General features: G+C 33.3%; 1 protein-coding gene across 1 annotated transcript in view; it reads left to right on the top strand.

The window, feature by feature from the left end:
- Positions 1-15,869, top strand: part of Smp_157690 (putative von Willebrand factor type A domain-containing protein) — a gene marked incomplete at both ends in the record, with an annotated part of 123,574 nt that overhangs the window by 78,456 nt on the left and 29,249 nt on the right. Inside the window, 9 exons of the mRNA XM_018789482.1 lie at positions 2,576-2,851; positions 4,235-4,565; positions 5,930-6,342; positions 8,255-8,392; positions 8,730-8,858; positions 9,762-10,031; positions 11,350-11,478; positions 13,032-13,365; positions 14,936-15,202. Of these exons, the coding sequence (XP_018654921.1) occupies positions 2,576-2,851; positions 4,235-4,565; positions 5,930-6,342; positions 8,255-8,392; positions 8,730-8,858; positions 9,762-10,031; positions 11,350-11,478; positions 13,032-13,365; positions 14,936-15,202 (2,287 nt within the window). The remainder of the gene's footprint in view (positions 1-2,575; positions 2,852-4,234; positions 4,566-5,929; positions 6,343-8,254; positions 8,393-8,729; positions 8,859-9,761; positions 10,032-11,349; positions 11,479-13,031; positions 13,366-14,935; positions 15,203-15,869) is intronic.

Here is a 15,869-nt window from a genome sequence, read left to right on the forward strand (position 1 = left end):
GACCAGTGGAGTTCAAAACCACGTCTGTTGTGAGATAGGAACTCACTGAAGACAATTGGTGAATGGTTGCTCAACTTCGTGGATCAGTTGAAGTTAGACATTAACACCGTTGGATGCCAGCTCAGTGGTCTATCGGTTAAGGGCTTCGGCTCGAGACTGGTAGGTCCTGGGTTCGAATCTCGCTCGCGAGAGTGGGTTCGTGGATGCGCACCGCTGAGGAGTCCCATAATAGGACGAAACGGCCGTCCAGTGTTTCCAGGTTTTCCATGGTGGTCTAGCTTCAATTGACTCACGCTTTCAACTATAATAAAATACTAAATCTCCACAAAACCCCTTCTATAAAAAATGAAAATGTAAAAAATATTGTGTGAATAAAATGCATAGTAGGAGAATTTCATCTTGTTAATTGAGATAATAATGATAAATAGTAATAGTAATAATAATAAGATTGTTGTATGAATATGAATATAATATAATAATATAAAAGGAGTGTTATCAAGGTAATTACGATAAACGAATTGGGAATGGTGGATGTGAAGATTAAGGTAGGGGTAATCAAAAAAAGGGGGGGGAGAGGTGTATGATAGTTAGTTTAGGTATCTGGTGATCCGGTCATAGGCCAAGGTAAACATAGAGGCTGGGTATACCTTTTCTGGATGCATAAGTTCGGTTTTCTGGAGTCGATCCAGATGGCTTCGGCCATGTATAGAAATCGTAGTCTCGCTCTTTGAGGTAGATTTTTCGGAACTTGATATAAAACAGAGAAAGCTTCCTCTATTTTGATATGATGTTCACTATCTACCAAGTGAAAAAGGATATTGCTGTTAATGGATTTGGTGACTCCTTTTCGCAACCATGCTGGTACATGTTCACGAATACACAAGGATAAAGCCCTCTGAGTACGGCCTATGTAACTAGCTCCACATGAGCAGCTGAATTGGTATACACACATGGAAGAGCCCATCTTCGGTAACTTATCCTTGATTAGTTGCGTAAGTACTGGTTTAGTTGATAAAGTGATATGTAGCTTGGCGGCGTAAAACGTCCTTTCAACCGATCTTTTTAGTCGGCGTGTTAGAATATCCCCCGCTATGTCACCTTTAAAGTCCAGTTTCAGGTACAAGGTTTTTTTACTTACTGTGTCGCAATTTCTTCTTTTTTTATTATAATTATGGACTTATAACTGTAGAGCCTGATAATGAAGTTATTGAGAACAATTGTTCGCTCAAATATTGTTCATTTTTGAATATTCTATAGGGATCTTTAAACTGCAAAAATAGATAAGAAATAATATATGCAAAATGGCACAGACACACAAGCATACACTATAATCAATAAAGTTACAGAAAAAGGTCAAACAATAGTTTAACTAATTATTTCACCTTACGGTTGTGAACTTGACTAAGTATTTAAAATCCTAGTAATAATAAACCAATAATAAAGGATCACTAAAATATTTTCCATTATACCGTGACCTGTTTGACCTAAGATGATTTCTTTGAGTGTAATGTTAAAGAGCTGAGAGTCGCATTCTTAAAGCACTGTGAATCTTGATTTTTCAGATACTTGTTCCTATTAAGTACTAAAGAATAAGGAAACTGTATTAAGGGTCGCTTACGGATTACAAATATTTGTTTCATAATCACCAGTAAGTCTTAAATTTTTTTCAACCTAAGGCGAATAAAGCGACATAATTAAGTCGATTTACTCATGTTAGTAACTAAACTAATCTATACATGAATCATGATATATAGAATACTTATGCTGAACTTCTTGGAGAAATAATATTGGGTCCACTTTCATATCCCAAGGAGAATAAATATTGAATACAGAAGGGTTATGAGCATGTAAACTATTATTTACATTATAACGTTAAACGTTGTTAGATTCGAGAAGAAGAATGGGAACCCACTGTTTTTTATGAGGATGAAAGTTTCATTTGGAATATCTTTCATAAAAATGTTTAGATTTTAAACAGATACAACAGTTGTAAAAGGCCGCAATCCCAGGAATTATAAAGTTATATAAAAACCTAAACCGTTAGGTAAACTGTTCTGACTACAGGTAATCAAATAAAAAACAATGAAAGTCGAGTCCAAATGAAACACATGACTTTAACAATTCCAGTCTATCTTGTTTAACAAATATAGTGATTCATTAAATATATATTATTCCTATTTAATGTCTTACATCAACTCGGCGCGCAAATACTGTGAAACTATTCGCTCTAATTTAGACGAGAGTTCTTATATAAAATATAGTGATTTATTTACATAAAAAACCTCTTAATATTTTGATGGAGTGGAAGTGTGTGCTGATGATGTCTTTCAGAAGGACGATGAAAGCTCCACGACTAAACCATCCAGATCAGAGAATAAAACTCCATCAAAATCATCCACCTGAGCTACAAATCTTCTCCACTTCTTACTATCAAATTAATTTTTCAAAATAAAATATTCAATGCTGATTAATCTGAAACTGTTTACTTGATTTGTTCAATGTGTAGATTCTTTTTAAGCAAAAGAATAATACAATAACATGGTTACAAGATTTTCAACTTTTTATATATTTACAGCTTGTCCTAATACACAAATAACACAAAGTTCATGTGGTAACAAACTTGAGAATTATGAACAAGTTGAAGTCATAAAATATCGGCAAGCAAATCAGTGTAATTGTTTAATGAAAGTAATTAGAAATAAATGGATTTGTAATTGTCATGCACGTTATCCAAATCAAGTAATAAAAAAATGTTTGCCAAATGGATATCAACGTCTTACAATAACAAAAATATGGTTTAATCAAGGTAGACAATGTTTGAATAGAACAGAAAAACGGATAGAAAGTATAGGTATGTTGTTGAATGGATTTATTTAGCTGAAAAGTTATTATAGTGCATTCATAAATAATTTCTTTCTGTCCACATAGATAATGTTGAGTAATTTTACTGAAAAAGCTATACACTGAAACCTAATATTTTCTAGTATTCTAACCATTATTGGTGTAATTATTCAGCTAAAAGTGGATTTGAATGTTTAACTTTGGTTTCATTTTCATTTCTGTGCATAAAACCAGCCTTTCACTTTATTCTTTCTATCCTGATAATAAGCTGATATAACGGAATACAAAAAGCAGAGAGCTGGTTGAGCTTTATTAGGATCCGTTTGATTAGACTGTAACCACAGAAAAGAAATTGCATGTCTCTCTACTCCCGTTATCGATTGGTCCAATTATATTGTCAGTAGGACAGGTGCCTAGCTTATTGATTGATTGACACACAGACAGATCAACAACAACTGTCAAAACCTTGACGCTTACTGGTCTCCGAGCTCCTTCTAACCCAGCGTTCGATCAGAAGATAAAGATAGAAATCCGATCAGTTCTCTATTGTACTCTATACAACCATGCATCAAACACAATATATGCTTGAAATATCTGACCACACTGAAACAAAATTAGGGGATTCGATTTAGTCAAGTGATACATAACTGGAGTAACAGGGGAACAATAAGTTAATCGTAAATCTGGATCAATAAATCGTATGGCAATTTATAGGTCAAATAAAAGTACAACTACCTAATGGTCTACTAATTATACAATAAAAATATAAATCCTTCATACTATAGTCCTACAAGTTATACTTCCACACAACTCATCCTACTATACCATAAACTCGTTAAATTATGTATGTACGCGGATTGTTATGATAACACCTATCTGATGATACATTGAGATTACTAAACTGCAGTACGTTATAAATCAAACTGCAAATATGTTATTATTATTAATGGCTTTATTGTATTGCATTGCATTGTATAGGATAACAATGCAAAGAATTTCCAGCAGCGGAAAGGAGGACATGTTTCTCCCCCTATTTGTGACTCGTTGACTAGGTGTACCTACATTTTAAATTCGATGTTCACTCCGAGACTCGATCCTAGTATCTTTCCCTTCGAACATCATCGTCTTATCCTCTTAACCACTGAGTCCAGGTAGCCATTGGCTTATAACTTGTGGAAAGGAAATGATTAAATGCAGTCCTAAACATCAATGTGAAGAATCAATAAACCAATACCTATAAGGCTACACTCTCTGATTAATTATTTCTATTTGGATTTCAAATAAACTCTTTTCTTAAATAAAACTACTATTTGATTACTTACTGATCAAACTTTTAACTACTTCATATATCACTCTTTGCAGACATAGTATTTGAAGTTTTCTTTTTCTACAGCTTGTCCGAAGAATTTACGGATTATCAAGGGTCAATGTAGTAGTACTGGGAACTTACAATTGATTTACCTTCTACAACGACCTCAACATTGCCAATGTGTTTGGCAGAAACTTACTGACTTGGAACAACAAGCATTAGGACTCAGGCCAACTGAAACATGCAAATGCCGCCCTAGCTTTATGGTTAAACAATGTCATGAAGCTAACAATAACCAAACTGCTTATTTACTTAAAATATATACTAATTATATTCTCCAACAAGGTGAATGTCATATTGATCGTAAATTTGAGAAGAATCCTGTTGTTTGTCAAGTAGGTAGTCAGTTACACAGGTAAGCAGCTCGATATGTGACTAACGAAAAATATACTTTTTATCTTTACATTTTGACAATGGCAACAGAACACTGTCTATCATCCAAAAAAGATCAGTCTATAGGAATCCATTGTGTTATGAGATGCTCTTTGTTAAAATAGACGTACTTTCATTCATTGAAGCCAGGGATGTACTAAAAGTTAAAACATTCAGTTTCCAAAGGACAGATCATAGTTTCAAACCTGGTTCCACCTCCTTGGGATTTAGTAGACAAGTATTTTTATCATTCTTCACAAAATTACTGTTGAAAGCCATGTCTATAGACGTGTACTTGACAAATGCAATTTAGAAATAAGTAAATTTTATGTTAGGAAATAACGTTTTAAAAGAATCCAAGAGACGTTTTGAGTAGTTTGATGATTAACACTGTGTTTATTTATACAGAATTTCTCATAAAATATGTGCTTTTAGTTAGCTAATGAACATTATAGGCGAGATATACTCATTTATATCAATTTCAAGGACTTGGAATAACTGTATATGAAATTTTGACAACATCTAAATTTTTGGAATTCTTACGTAGCGACTTTACAGAACATTTTGAGTTCTTGAATTCCCCAAGGGTTCATAATTCAATAAATCAATCTAATTTACTTTATTGAAGAATAGTATCTTCTAAGTGAGAATGTGAGTGTGTTATTTGACAACAACATTGCTTATGCATCATCAGCACCTTTAGATATGCCGTCAGTGCTGTTAGAGGTATGAGGGCAGTTATCACTTCCCGGTTGCCCACATCGTGGAAGGGTTCTTCTAGAGGTATCCGAAAAGGAAATTGGGTTAGAAGTGGTCTTAATGACCTGAGAGCGTGACCACAGTGCCCAAGAGACAACTGCTTGAGGTCGGTCACACACGAACTTTTTGTGGGTGATTTTTGTGTTGGCTCCGTACTTGTTGGGACGTTACCGCCGGAGACGGAAATCCGTGGGATAAGGCGAGGTGTGCATTTTTAGGGTCGACCTTTTCTAACCCCACCTCTCTTTGTGGGAAGGCAGCATCGCTGTCATGCTGGTTGTCGGAAGGAAACACCTTACTGCCGTCACACCTCTGTACAGTCAGCAGTATGACTTCACCTTCGGACCATGGGTTTGCTGCTTTTAGTCTTACCGCTCTTCAAACGACCTGTCTGGCATGGTAGGACCTTGAGGAACTATTGTTCCAACCAGTATAGCTCAATTGGTTCTTCACGATAGGCAAGCCCGACCACCAGGTCAAGGTAGCAGCAATGGTCGGGTTAGATATGCTGTGCACAATAAAAATAAGGTAACCCTGATGTGTTTTATCACAATTATTAATTATGAAAATTTATGAAAATTTCTTCAGGTCTCAGTGTAATCCAGTCAACAATGAGCTGATTGAGACCAAGATTACAACATATTTACGTGGTTGTGAATGTCAACAGAAAATATCTAAACGTCGTTGTCAGTGTAGTTGTCCAAAACCAAAAACTAACGCAGTCTGTCAAAGCCGTGATGGTCTATTACGCAAGATAAAGGTAATACATGCATACAAAGATGATCAGTGCACTTGTGAAGCAAAGTATTATGTTCAGTCTTCCCGTATTCGTTGTTATGAGCCTCCGAAATTAATAAAAATTGGTAAATGCCATAAATTACCTCAAAATGAATCTGCTTATGTAAACAAGAATGATCTATATAGAAATCTAATTTGGAATAAATTACATCGCGTAGGATGTCAATGTCAACATAAACGATATATGGAACAATTTCCATGTTGTAAGTGGAAAATATTGAAAAATAGTTTTTACCTTATTTTATTCTAATTCGATTTAGGAGTATTAAGTTTAAACTAATTTATAAGTGGATCTGCATCGTGGATGCGCACTGCTGAGGAGTCCCACAATAGGACGAAACGGCCGTCCAGTGCTTCCAGGATTTCCATGATGGTCTAGCTTCAGTTGATTCATGATCTCAACTATTGAAATTAATTTATAAGTATTTAACTGCTACTGAATTATATTATCAGTTTTTCATTTATTTCCTATTTATTTTCGTTAGTACTTTCAGTTTGAGTTCAGATTTCTAAACACGAATAATTTTTCTAAAGTGTTGACAAGCTCATTAACTACTTTATAAATAATTAGTGATAATAATTTTTAGGGAAGGTTACAATATGAAAACGATTGCCATTGGAAAGTTGGATAGATGTATCCATTGTATGGTAAGTAGACATTAAAGGGAAATAATCGAATTCAAACAAAGGGAAACAGCAACATATGATCAATTTAAAACGTCCAAGTGAATAATATTCACGTTAACTAATGAAAATTGAGCCTACTTTTAACTACCTAATGAAATTCAGTAAGGGAAAAATGCAAGGCAAAACATATTACTCAACAGTAATGTAAATAGACAACACTGCATGAATATCGCAATATTGTAGATTGAAGGATAAAAGACGGTATGACATTTCGTTTTCAAAAAAATAAGGTTTTTAAAAAGAAAGGAAAATAAGATCACATGTGACACCAAAAGTTAGATTATTTTATTCATCAGCTAGCTACAAAGTTGGGAATTTCGACATGTAAGCGAAATTGTTCGTTCCTTCTCTTTATCATGACCTTTCTCAATCTCATGCTAATAAAAGTGATCCTAAATTACCTTACTTTACTACTATCATCATTATTAATGTTACCAAGATTGTTTGTACCCAGATTTTCTGACTATCATTCATATCTTTAAGTTCATTTAATATATTTTACTGATAACTCACTTTACTGTGAACAATAGATGCAAGCGCAATGCAACCAATCATTTACGCCTGTTACCTCTCGTGAGGTAGTGATCTCCAACTAACTCTCTCTTGTGCATTCCCCTCCAGTTCTTGTCAAGTGCTGTCCATTATTTTGACGTCTGCCTCTAATCCCCTGTACAATGTATGCATTAGTGGATGATAAGTAATCAAGTCACCAGGTATGACAACAAAATGTTCGCATATCTGGTGTTATTCGACTCATCCCTTGAAGTTGTTGACACATGCGATTTGTCGATCTCTGTTTGCAATGTTCCATCTATCATCCTTGAAAACAAATATCAAGGTTGACAAAATCGCAAAATTTTCGCTCTTTCGTTTCACAAATTTCTGTTACCAATATCCTACATCTAAATAAAAGTCAGTCTTTAGTCATAACGTAAATAATAAGTTACACACCATCATGTTAATTTCTTGTGGTTAGTCAGCAGGAATCTCTGAATCTTGGTTTAATTTTATCATCGTCATGGTTCACATAATATTCAGTTACTCAGACTAGCGACTGCATTCCAACTTATTCGGTAGAGTTCGATCATTATTAAAGGACTAGACAAACATGACATTGATCGCTACTCGATAATCAATCAATTATGACTGCTCCGTTATTCAGTTGAATGTACTTTTATAAACATTTTTTTACTGAGACAAGAGTGTCGCAAAACTTTGTATAAAGACAACGCCTAAAAACGTCTCCAAGCAATCTTCAATGAAATTATAATCCTCTTGTTATTTCAAAGTTGTACCACTGAGTCGTTCTGAGATCACTGAAGTATATCCGGTTTTCTATTTACAAATAGAGAAATTATGGTAATTAATCTTTGTTTTTACCAGCCAAAATACTTTCGATTTTGCATTCATGTACATTTTATCGCATAGACTGTTCACCTGATATAAAACATGAAACACAATGCATCAATGACAGAATACTGGAAATTCGAAGAACTGAACGAAAAATAAGCGAAGATAAAAGGCAATGTATACGAGTTGTCATATCTAAAGTTCGTAATCCTATACGTAAGTGACTTTTAATTATGCATATAAGTTATGATTCGATTACTTCTATCATTGTATACTGATGATAAGTTGGGAGGTTGTATAAGTTAGATTGATGTATAATGTTAGAGCGATACTTGTTAATTTATTGTTTACCTAGTTATAGATAATAAATTTACACCATTTAATGAACTCATTCTCCACAATCCCATAGAGTTCAATAATTCCCTAGTTGATTTCATGCTGTAAACACAAAGGTGACAGTTATTAATTCCAGTATTTACAATCTGTACCAGATTTACATAATTATGAAAATAAAACATTTTGGTTATCGTACTCTTCTTTTTTTAATACGTAGATCTTGGAGAACCTGAATATAACAGAAAATGTAATCCTAAAACTGGTATTGAAACAGTAGTGCAAAAACTACCGTATATTGAAAATTGTAAACGCCAGTATCGTGTTAATGTAATTCATCGTAGATGTAGTAAGTAAAATGAAAGACTTTCACATTCTATTCTTTCTAAATCAAATCTAACCATAAGGTATACGATGGAATAAGACATTGTTTCATATAAAACATTATTTGTTTGTAAGCAAAGATGGATAGTGGCTAGCAGTGGAATCCAGGACACGCGTTTCGTCCTATTTGGGACTCGTCAGCTGGGCGTACCTGCATCTCAGAGTTGATGTCCACTCTAGGACTCGAACCCAGTACCTTTCTCTCCAAACGCCATCGAATAATCCACTCAGCTACTGAGTCCTGATAGCCACTTACTTGTGCAATGAAGTGAAGTTTAAATTCACTTGGTTTGTGACAGGAACATGACAATTAGGTATTTAATTATAGAATATATTTCTCTAACTACTACTAAGAAAGTATTTTTAGTTATATCTTAATTGGAATTAAAACAAGTTTAATGTTATACAATTTCGTTCTTAGTAATTTTCAATTTCTCATATTATTGGGATTTTTTATATTGTAAAGTATTTAATCGTGAAGACCAATGGATTGGAATAAATTAACTTAAATTTATAACTTCAGACAATTCAAACAATCATTCTATCATCTGTTTAGAGATATGTTCAATTCAAACTCCACTGGTTATAGATTCCCACTAAAATTCTGAAACTCTCACTAGAAGTTTATTGATTGATAAGTTAAACTGTGAAATCAAGCCCTTAAACAAACTGTTAAGATTAATCACTATTATTTAATGTAAAAATGTTTTGAGACCATCAGTGAATAATATTTGGCTACAGTTTTTTATAGTTGAAAGCACAATTTGTTACCTGTTTTTCTTTTCAATTTCCTCTCAAATACTATTCGAATTTAGTATAACATTATTATTCTTGACTTTGTGATCTCTACTTTCCTTGCAATTTCCAGAATGTAATACTAAACCTCGTTTAGTTCGACAATCTGAGTGTTCACCAGAATGTAAAGTACGATATACATGGCTTACGGAGAAGATAACACCAGAAGGTCAATGTAAATTTTATTATCGTGTTCAAGAGAAATCATGTTGTTGCCCAACTGAGGTTAATTTAGGTACATTTTGTAATCGTTCCATTGGATTATTGGAAACTGGCTATCGCACCTTTAAATTAATCAATGGAAAATGCGTATCCAAAGATAGATTTGTTGGAAAACAAATTGGTCAGTTGTTTTCTTTTTTAAAGTCAACGTTGTATTGAAATGCTAATAATTTTCATACAATCAATATATCATAACTAGGTCTTCCAATACTATACAATGAACGCAATACAGTTGGACAACTCGAATGTTCAACATTTATAATTGTCCCCCCCCTAGTAATATATATCTTGCTGATTCATAGGATGATCAGAACTCAACTCCACTTCAGTGCATTTAGAACTGTTACATAACAATATAAACCCATATAAACCTTTCTATCCAACATGAAATTGCTATCGAATAAACATTGAAACACTGTTTTGTTAAGCAACTGAATGAATTGACTAATAGGATTATTCAAATTATGTCGCAGCCCGAGTCGAAGTTTGAAACAGCTCAATTTTTTTCCATTAGGTACATAAAACTTTGATTTCCTGATTAGCAAGGATAGAAACCTACCAAATAAATTATCGCTGCATTAGATCTGAACTCTGAATATAACATTATCAGGTCTTCCCACATTGAGGTTTCCGTATGTTCAATTAAGGCAAGCCTTTGATTTAGCCATTTTTTAATTATATATATTCTTTTACCCGTAGAAATGAGTTTGTTTGACTAAATGCATATGATAGCCTACGTGTTTATTTCTCACCCACTTGAATATTAACTGCCCAAACAGTTGGTGATCCACTAGCATGCACAATATTTGCCTGCCAAAAAAGACCCAATACTTCCTATCTTTGTGTGTCCAAACAGTTTTCCAGTCGAATGATCTACAAAGTATAACAATAATCGCGAAGATGGGCTCAACAATACTTTGAAATACAAAATAAATGGAATAATAACGTAATCGAATAACACAAAAAATGGTTATAAACAGAATTAAGATATTTAGTACCATACTGATATCTAATGAAAAATATCCAAAAGAATTAACAAAATGAATGATGATATAATCATAATCAATAGTGTAGTTTGTAAACCAAATGTCCTTATCTATTCAATCAGAGATATTAGTGTTGTAGAACTAAATGATTCAGAATTTAAAGTCAAGATTGGCGATACCGTTAAACGTTAAGTATGAACACAAAACATATGCAATTAAGGCACGTTTGAAAAGTTAACTGCATTAACAAACTGTCACGAAACATTTAGTGTCCTTCGACCTCGAACTAAATGTGGACAGTTGATAATGTCTATTATACATTCTATACACTCAAAACACATATAGAAGAGAAGCTTTCAATATTTTATTGGTTTCGTGTTGAGATTAAAAAAGAAATTGGAAAAAACGTTCTATGTTTCTTTATAATTATTATTACTACTTATATTATTTCAGTTTGTAAAATGAACGAAAAAATAGTGAAACATCAACAGCCAAATGGTTGGATACGAATTGAGAAACAATTTAGTATACGTGAGGGATGTAATTGTGTTCGAAAACTCATTGTTGATTATGATAAATGGAGTAAGTTCTTATCGATAATACATTTTATTGAACTAAATCAACAAACCAATAAAAGTGAACAGAACAGTTTTTTTCTTTTTATCCAAATCATTGTTGAAATGATTAACTAAAAGTTATGTGTCAAATTTTTTTACTTTCCAGGCAAAAGGTAGGGGCAGTTACGTTTGATCATATCTAAAATATTTTCATCCAGTGTGATAGCTTTGTAGTGCCGCGCTTCTGTAATCATTCACCTCGATAACCGTTATTATACCAATCTTAACGGTGTATAGAATCAGAGGGCGAAAGGAAGCGGCAACTACATTTTTATTGGTAAATGATGCAGACCAGAAAGCTGTGAGCACATGAGCAAGTGTAAGCGATTGAAGCATACACGACACGTATTGGAGATGGCGGGGAAGCCAACTCACTATGAGCAAGCATTACTCAATACTTGTAATCAGACAAAAATGAATGACAGACATATGTTGAATAAGATACAAAGTGTGCACACATATACGCTCATATAAAAAGTAGTCAAGGTTAATAAGCGAATAATTAACAAGATCAAAATATGACTCATAATGTATAGGTGAATTAGCTTGGCCAGTAGCTAGAATAAAGTATATGGGCTTAACATAACAACCGACACTACAGCTTTATTGTCGTACTGATAAGTTATGAAAGTCAAATATAAATTGCTTTCTAGTTTACATAACGGACAAACGTTAGCTAGACAACTAACGAAAAAGAGAAAACACTAAACAGCTGTTTCATCCAAGTATACGATTTATTAGCTGTCCTTTTTCAATAGCAGGTGGAGTTATGTTGAAGTTCGTGTACAAAATCAATGAGTTCAACAACTTATTCCACTGTGTCTCTAATTCTCCTAGTACCTCATAGTTTATGATCAGTTAACACTAATTTTTAATATTTGTTAGCTGTTATTACTACCTGTAAGTTATTTCTTCTTAATTCTCCTAGCGTTCGCCGGGTGAACAATTATCTTGTTCATTTATCAGGTGTAATTCATTGAATTATAGACCTTAATCTATAGTCCTATTGACATTTTTGAACACTATTTCAGATATATGTAGGTATCATTACCAAGGTTTCACTTGATAATTTCGAATAAATTGGACATTGGGTAGATTGTTATAAATAAATTAATATATTTGTAATATCCCAATGAGTAGAAAAATTAGATTTTCTGATGTTTCGTGACTCAGTGTGGGCCACCTCTTCAGGCAACAGGACTACTACACATGTTAAATAATTAAATACGGTTGTACCGTATTATTAAGTGATACTGTCGAAAAGAATTCTCTGGGTTGAAGAAACTTTATTTATTCACTAATTTAGCTATAAATTTTGGTTTTGTAATCACATAAAAAGCAAAATACCTACACGTTATTTTTGCTTAGAGGACTTAGATTTTCTGTGTAGACATTAGTATAATCACTTTTCAATATCCGTTTCAGAAAGCTTACAACAAGTCGATATAAAGGAAACAAAATTTCAGCAGTAAATTTGATAAATTATTAGCCATTAAAATTTTTTTTCTTGTTATGCAGATTGTCCTCCACCGGTAACCCAGCGTCGGTGTGTTCAAGCCAGCAGTAAACAATTCGTTCTTGAAACTGTTTCAACTAAATGGAAGTTATCGGAAAGTAAGCCAACATGTTCGCGTTTAGACACAATTATTGACCGAGTTCCTATTGATTGTTCTGAAGAATATGTGAATAAGTCAGACAAATGTGTGATGATTGTTGGTCGGCATGCTTTAGTTCGTATTGATCAAGTGACTACATTTCATGCTGATGGTTGTCGATGTATTGAGAATAGTGTACGACAGGTATTTACAGTTTGTAAATGTACGCGCCCACACAGAGAAAAGTCCTGTCTTTAGTAAGTTACCCTTATTATTGTAAATGTGTACTTATATTAAGTAACATTATAAATGTATGGATTTCATAATAGCCATAAAAAGATATTTTTGTTGATATGAGTAAAAATGGAGTAGGTAACTTTTAGAGTTCGAATTCAGTTCAGACATCTGAACATATGAAATGACAAGAGTTTTAACTAGGTTTTTCTGCCCGCTTGACGATATCAAATATGATATTTTCTAGTTAGTGTTAAATTGTAACATAACTGAAGAACTAAGCGGAACGTCTTAGCAAATTATTTTGTGATTCTTTTGGAAATCCGTTTGTGGATATCAGAAAATTTGATCAACTAACATATGACCATGTGTCATTTTGTTTAAATTACTGATTCTATTTTTATTAGTTCGATAAATTAGTTTGTTTAGAAAATTATTATAATTCACTTTATAGTCTTTTCATTTCTGAAACTCCCAGTCATAAAACTAGACTGTATAGATCGGAAATAGTTATATTATGAAAAGTATTTTATAGTTCTTAGTTCTCTAGAATTAGTCGATTTGCCTCTTTGATTAACATAATACTTCAGTGTGAAAGATTCTATGTGGGAGTGAAATACAGGACACCCGACAGTTTTGAATACAGAATCATCGGAGATGCTAAATGAAATCTTCTAGTCAGTTACATATACTGTGTTCATCACTTGTCTCGAATTTAAACACTTAAATTACTTGACCATTATGTTATTGCACAAATATTCCAATAGACATTAGTCGCTGGTATAACTTACTGTACTTATCCTGTTAATGCAATGGCATAAATTCACTGTCTGCTTGGACTTACAAAATTTATCAAATACTATAAATAACTTTTCAAAGTTATTTTGATGGGGCTCAATATAATCAGTGAATCACTTTATTCATTATCTAGGCATATTAAACTTGTTTTAGTTTCAACCAGGGATTAACTTGTTTTAAATTTACAAAGTACACAGACATTTTTGCTTGATGAACATTTTAACATTGGTCAACAAATAATAAATTTTCAGAAGGGGGTTCATGGAGATTTTAGTAATTTTATATATTTGAGATTATGAGTCAATTGAAGCTAGACCACCATGGAAAACCTGGAAACACTGGACGGCCGTATCGTCTTATTGTGGGACTCCTCAGCAGTACACATCCACTATCCCGCCTCTCGAGATTCAAACCCAGTACCTATCAGTCTCGCGCGCGAGCGCTTAACCACTAGACCACTGAGCCGGCATCAAACTTTGTTAATGTCTAACTTCAACCGATCCACGAAATTTAGCAACCATTCACCAATGTCTTTAGTGAGTTGGTATCTCCCAACAGACCTGGTTGAAATAATAAATTTAACCAAACTTCACATTCTAATCCAAATTTTGTATTTTGTTTAACTGTTAATCCACGTTTGAATATGATGATTGAGAAGTCCTTAAATTTTTTTCGTACAGTACTGTCCTTCAATATTTTATGTAAATTTTCTACATTAGCAAAAGTATTGAATAACTACCACTGGCTACATTTAACATTGACTTTCGATTCTAACTTGGTACTTTTGAATTTCAGTTCAGAAGGTGTTTTAATTTATCAAAATGTTTATTATGAAGTTTCTGGAGACAAATCGCGTTGTTTACCACGTAGATTACGTCGTGTAATTAAAATAACTTGTTCACCAGTTGGCCCACAATATAAAGGTAGAACACAATGTGATACTGAAACTGGAAACTTTTTCCATGTATATGAAGAACTCAAACGTGTTGGTTGTCAATGCTTGAAGAAGGAACTACGTATTCCTGGCAGGTGTAGATGTCCTGAACGACGATCAGAAATGAGGTAGGCATATACTGGAAAATGTGTAACTTTAATAGTGCAACCATAATTTTTATCATCAAGTACTTCTGCAGATTTACCGCTACTGATAAGCTAATTAATTCGTTGGTCCTCGAGTGATATAGTTGATTTGATTTCGAACTCTCAGGTCTGATAAAATTATTTGACAAAAATCGAATCATGGTATACGTAATATATTTGTATTTAATGCCGAAATAACATAATAATGCAAGCTTATTTTGACAAAAAACAGATCTTAAAGTGTAACTAAGGAGAATTTAAGTCAATTACGAACTAGCCGATGAGTCTTCATTATCTTGCTATAAAACTAGTCAATTAAGTAATAGTTTCATTTCGACATTTTTATTTTTTTGATCGATTTATTTATTCAAATGCTTGAAGCTTATGTTAATAGCCTAGTAAGAATACGGATCATACAAGCAGGCACTCTAGCGTAAATTAAACTTATCTAAAATATTACTGGTGAAAATCACTTAATTTGAGCTTTCAATTTCTAGTACTCACATGTAGCCAACACAAATCTACAAACTCAAATCTCACTTCAAGTGTGGAGTTTCAGTGAATTATATCTTTATTTTGTTTAAACCCGAAGAGTTCGATAACACAGCTAAGGATGTTAATGTCAATCTGTTAGACATACATCATGTAA

Source organism: Schistosoma mansoni, chromosome W, assembly GCF_000237925.1.
Source record: "Schistosoma mansoni strain Puerto Rico chromosome W, complete genome".
Classification (NCBI taxonomy): domain Eukaryota; kingdom Metazoa; phylum Platyhelminthes; class Trematoda; order Strigeidida; family Schistosomatidae; genus Schistosoma; species Schistosoma mansoni.